Below are 6,000 nucleotides of genomic sequence, written 5' to 3'. Positions count from 1 at the left end.
ACAATTTTTTTTTTTTTTTTTCAGAATTGTGGTTTTTTTTTTTTAATTCTGAGTTCTCACAATTCAGTTTTTTTGTTTTCACCACAAAAAAAAAAAAAAAATACTATTAAGTTTTTTTTTTACTTTCATGTTTGATGTATTACTTTGTAGGGTTGGGCGATTTTTCCGATTTTATCAATTAATTTGATTTGAATATATTGCCACGATTTTATTTTTTAGAAATCGAGGAATTGCGATTTTGAATAGAAATATTACCAAATGTTATAATTAGACACTTTGACAATATGCTAATGATAACAGTAAAGAGAAAAGAACGATCCAACCGCACGTGACTAACCGCATTCAGTGAAGGACCGTAAGTAGAATATATCGCTAGACGCTGTTCACACAGAATGCGCTTTTGTGTTGATAAAGATGCGACGCAGAAAAACATGCAAGAAGATGGGAGTGAACTTCTTTTATCTTGGGCGCAGTGTTTTTAGAAAGCGTTTTAATGCAGGCGCTGCATGAGACGCGAGCGCAACAGTCAAACGCTCCATGTAGCGCAAAAACAGCGCAATCAAATTAAAAACCTGTAAAGGACTACTACTGTATGTCTGATATTTCATGTTTGCATCATGGTGACAGACTGAAAGCTGCTGTTCATTGTTTTTACAGAACATTTATAGTTAATAATAGTCTACTTGTGTTATACCTTCAGTCACTTAGAATTTGAATTACCTTGTCTTTTGAGATTATTTAAAGCATTTTCCTCATATGCATATAATATGTATAAGACAAGTTTGTACTTGTAAGATGTAGTTGAAGTTCATGCATCTTTTCTGCGAAGACATTTAACAAGTGATTTACATCATGTTGACAACTTCATGTGTGCTGCACTTGGAATAGAATTTACTGTAACTAGAGGATTAATAAAGAACAAGTTACTTGAATCATGTTGTAGTTATATTTTCAAGTTAAAAATCGTAATTTGTTTTTTTTGTTTTTTTAACGAGAATCGGTCAAACATTCTGAAAAAAAAATCGTAATTTTTTGCCATATTGCCCAGCCCTATTTCACCATTTTTAATTTTAATAAATTTTTAAAATATATTTCTAAGTGAGAATTGTTTCAAAATTCTACAAACACATTTAAATTAATTTTTTAGCAGATGCATTTCGTCACCTTGGAATTATATTATACATTTTTGTCAAAATGGAGTTATTCACATATTCTGTGACAACTTATTTACATTATGTGATGTTTCTTTTGTAAGCTGTGTACATTTTGGGCCTTTTTTTAGAAAACAAAAAGGGTTCTATCTACAAACCCACATGGAAAAATACTATAGCAATTTATAGTAAATACTACACTGTTTTTGAACCAAGTGTATTATACTGTATGTATTATAGTATTTACAACACTTTGTTAATGAATGCTACAGCATACTGTATAGTGAACTGATAAACTGTAATAAATACTACTTTAGTTTTTACTACAGTAAACTAGTGTATTGTAGTATAATATACCCTAGGATATAGTTGTAGAAAACTTAGTACAGTATTGGGTAAAGTAATTTGTTTATATTACTATAGTTGTTATATTACCACAGCATCTATAGAATTACCACAACAAATTAATTCAAGTACTTTACTATAGTATAGTACAAAAACACTATAGTATGTTTTCATGTGGGAAAGTCTATGGAATGCAAAAACTTTGAAAATGCAGATGGAAACTTGTAATTCCAAGGTGGCGATTTATCCAGAGCTGCAGAGGTTGCGGTTGACGTTGTGTTCACTCGTCTCTCTGTGATGCTTGTGTTCTCCGCAGGCGTCTTCATCATCTGCTGGCTTCCTTTCTTCTTGACGCACGTTCTGAAGGCTCACTGCGGCAGCTGCTGCATCTCTCCGTCGCTCTACAGCGCCGTCACGTGGCTGGGTTACCTCAACAGCGCCGTCAACCCCGTCATCTACACCACCTTCAACATCGAGTTCCGCAAGGCCTTCATTAAAATCCTGCACTGCTGACAGACGGCTGGGGATTTACTGAACAAAAGAAGCTCCAGACATTTGTCAAGATGACACGGTGACAAAGACAAGATGAGCTGCTTGAAAAGGCTTTGTTTGTGGAACTGATTGTCTGAAACCGGTGTTACAGTACTGTGACATTAATGTGTTTTTAAAGGAGTAGCTTGTCTAGAAATCAACATTTTGTCATCATTTGCTGCCTTCATGTCCAAACCTGTATTATTTTAGTTTTTTTGTGAAACACAATCATGATGTGTTTAAGCGAAAACGATCATAGATGTAGGGATATTCTTACTTACTTTCTCGAAATTCCTGGTTTAAATGTTGCAGTTCTGACTTTTTTTTCAGAATTCTGAGTTTACAAATTGGAATTCTGTTTATTTGTTTTCGCCACGCAATTCTTACTTTATATCTCACAATATGCTGCATTTGTTTCGCAATTCTGACTTTCTATCTCACAATTCTGATCTATGTCTTGCAATTTTGCGTTTGTCTCAATTCTGTTTTTTTATCTCACAATTCTGCGTTTGTCTCGCAATTCTGCATTTGTTTTGCTATTCTGACTTTCTGGCTTGCTATTCTGATTTATATCTCACAATTCTGAATTTGTCTCGTGATTCTGATTTATATCTTGCAATTCTGATTTATATCTTGCAATTCTGAGTTTGTCTCGCAATTCTGAGTTTGTCTCGCAATTCTTCTTTATATCTCACAATTCTGAGTTTGTCTCGCAATTCTTCATTATATCTTGCAATTCTGAGTTTGTCTTGCAATTCTTCATTATATCTCGCAATTCTGATTTATATCTCACAATTCTGAATTTGTCTCGCAATTCTGAGTTTGTTTCGCAATTCTGAGTTTGTCTCGCAATTCTGATTTATATCTCGCAATTCTGATTCATACTGTAGCTCGCAATTCTTTGTTTGTCCATGCAATTCTGATTTATATCTCGCAATTCTGAGTTTGTCTCGCAATTCTGATTTATATCACAATTCTGAATTTGTCTCTTGATTCTGATTTATATCTTGCAATTCTGATTTATATCTCGCAATTCTGAGTTTGTTTCGCAATTCTGAGTTTGTCTCGCAATTCTGATTTATATCTCACAATTCTGATTCATACTGTAGCTCGCAATTCTGATTTATATCTTGCAATTCTGAGTTTGTCTCTCGCAATTCTTCTTTATATCTCGCAATTCTGAGTTTGTCTCGCAATTCTGATTTATATCTCGGAATTCTGAGTTTGTTTCGCAATTCTGAGTTTGTCTCGCAATTCTGATTTATATCTCGAATTCTGAGTTTGTCTTGTAATTCTGAGTTTGTCTTGTAATTCTGAGTTTGTCTCGCAATTCGGATTTATATCTCGCAATTCTGAGTTTGTCTCGCAATTCTGATTCATACTGTAGCTCGCAATTCTTTGTATGTCCATGCAATTCTGATTTGTTTCGCAATTCTGCGTATGTCTCGCAATTCTGATTTATATTTCGCAATTCTGTGTTTGTCTTGCAATTCTGTTTGTCTCGCAATTCTGATTTATATCTCGCAATTCTGACTTTATATCTTGCAATTCTGAGTTTTTCTTGCAATTCTAATTCATATCTCACAATTCTGCGTTTGTCCTGCAGTTCTGAAATTGTCTCACAATTTTGTGTTTGTCTTGTGATTCTGACTTTATATGCCGCAATTCTGTTTGTCTCACAATTCTGATTTTATATCTCACAATTTTGCTTTTGTCTCGCAATTCTGAGTTTGTCACACAATTGTTTTTTTGTTTATTTTTTTTTAGAATTTTGAGATAAAAAGTTGCAATTACCTTTTTTTATTTAAAAAAAATGTATAACTTCAGAAGACTTTATAAATAAGATATATGGACTCTTTTCTGTTAAATGAATGGTGTTTTTTGTGCTTTTTGGAGTTTGGCCATATAAATCACTGTTCATTTTCACTGTATCAAAAACAGAAGCTCAAACATTCTCCTAAACATTTCCATCTGCTTTTCACAGAAGAAAGAAACTCAGGTTTGAATACAGGTACAGGTTTGAATGACATGAGGGTGACTAAATGATGGGCAGAATTATGATTTATGGATGAACTATACTTTTAAATCAAGTTGTTATCCTCGGAGCAGGTCAATTTTCCTGTCATAAAATGTGCAAATTAAAGCTACAGTTCACAGAGTAAAGCTCTCGTCTAATGGATTTTAAGTGGAATGTTTTGGACTGAATAATTCAGTGTTATCTCTAGTGCTGATATAAGATATACTGATGCTCACCGACTCCAGAGGAAATAAACACTCCAAACACATTTTGCATCTCTAAGAAAGCGCAATCTAACGTGACGTTATGCTGAAGCTCTGAATCTGTACTGTATGCTGTAAATAACATGATGTAAATGTACAGTATTGAGATTTTTGTCCACTATAACATGACTCGATAATGTTCAAATATTTAAAAACCTTCCAATTATAGATGCATCGTCTCTTAAAGGGCTCATTTCTTGAGGAATTAAATCCATTTTGGCTCATTTTGGGCAAAAATAAGATATCTTAGAAGGCATCTACCTTTCGGAACAGGTTTTGTCTATATAGGCATTAGATTCAAGGTAGAAAATATGTCATGAAAAACTAAATTATGACTGCATACATTTGCTTTAAAAATTATTGCATAAAACATATTTATTTTAGCTCAGCAAGATTTCTCATTTCCATGTAGTTTAAGTTAATGTATTAAAATAACTAAAATGAATAAAAACTTAAAAAAATATAGTATTTTAATGATACTATATATGATATATGTATGAGTGGTATTTTAGTATCATTGAGATTTTTTTTTTTTTTTTATAGTTTTTGTTAATATTTTATCTTTTCATTTTAATTTAAGTCAAACTTTTAGGATTTTTTTTTTGTCGTTTTTTTTTAATTAATTTTTAATTTTTAGTTTTAGTTATTTTAGTACACCAAGATTAACTAAATTATAATGGGAAATGTTGCCATGGAAACTACATGAAATGAAGTTTTTAATATTTTATTTAATTTCAGTTAACATTTATTTCAAGTCATGAAAATGTTTTTTAATGGTTTTAATTTTAGTTTCGGGTTTAGTTAACCCTAATAACTGTCTCAATGATAATAAAACAATACTGAAGTGTTACAGTATTATTTTAGTATCATTAAGACACTAATAATGTTTTATAAATTTTTGGTGTTTTACTTTTTAGTTGATTTTATTTCAGTTTTAGTTTATTATTTTTGTACATTATGTTAAACTGAATGAAAATGAGAAATGCCTTGGCAACTAGCTGAAAGTAAAAAAATTTAAATTTTTTTTTCTTATTTTATTTAAAGTAACCTATTTTTTAATGGTTTTAATTTGAGTTAACTGTATTAACTGCTGTGACCTTTTAAAGCAGCCTGAGGACTTTGAATCTCCGGTTTCTTATTTGTTTGCCGTCCCTCGTCCGTTAGTGTAATCTGACGTCTTAACTGAGTTGCTTTAATCTTGTTTTCGATCTAACTGCTCTCATTACAGATTGCAGGTCTCCTGTTGACTTCCAGCACCTCACAGTTCGATCCTGTAATGCGATCGCAGGTAAAAACCCTCCTGGGGTGAAACAGGATTCACAGCTTAACCGCATAAACACACATGCACACATTTTCCATGCGAGCTCACCTCATATACATATACATACCTAAAAGTCTTTATACAAATGTGCAAATCAGCCACTGGTGATCAATGCATCTGATGTGAAGTATAAATGATTGTTAACCGGCAGCAGTCATTAACCCTCATGCTGAGTCACTGGCTCCCTGTTGTTTTGTGACCTGTCGGTCGCAGTATATCTTACTCTCAGTTGCTCAACTCTGACCCCGTCTAACAATAATCAGCATGCATTTTTCATTAGCCTATCCGTTACAGCCAGAACGCTCTTCATAAACTTCCCGAGACTCCAGCTGAAGCTTTACACTGAATGCAAACCCATGCTGTTGAAATAGA

The 6,000-nt window shown here is 32.8% G+C and overlaps 1 protein-coding gene across 2 annotated transcripts in view; it reads left to right on the top strand.

Moving 5' to 3' along the window:
• The window catches only part of drd2l (dopamine receptor D2 like), a 25,685-nt gene extending 20,085 nt beyond the window's left edge, over positions 1-5,600 (top strand). The window contains exons 8-9 of one of the 2 annotated variants that reach the window (XR_009266573.1): positions 1,813-2,067; positions 5,536-5,600. Coding sequence is in view for 1 of the 2 variants with exons in the window: in XM_058748189.1 (XP_058604172.1) it covers positions 1,813-2,009 (197 nt within the window). In the remaining variant the exon portion in view is untranslated. Of the gene's footprint in view, positions 1-1,812; positions 3,142-5,535 lie in introns of those variants that run through there. The other variant, XM_058748189.1, reaches the window with a different exon arrangement.
• The last annotated feature ends 400 nt before the right edge of the window (positions 5,601-6,000 follow it).

Source organism: Onychostoma macrolepis, chromosome 16, assembly GCF_012432095.1.
Source record: "Onychostoma macrolepis isolate SWU-2019 chromosome 16, ASM1243209v1, whole genome shotgun sequence".
Lineage (NCBI taxonomy): Eukaryota > Metazoa > Chordata > Actinopteri > Cypriniformes > Cyprinidae > Onychostoma > Onychostoma macrolepis.
The sequence above is the reverse complement of the archived record's forward strand: the minus strand, read 5'-3'. Positions and strand labels throughout refer to the sequence as shown.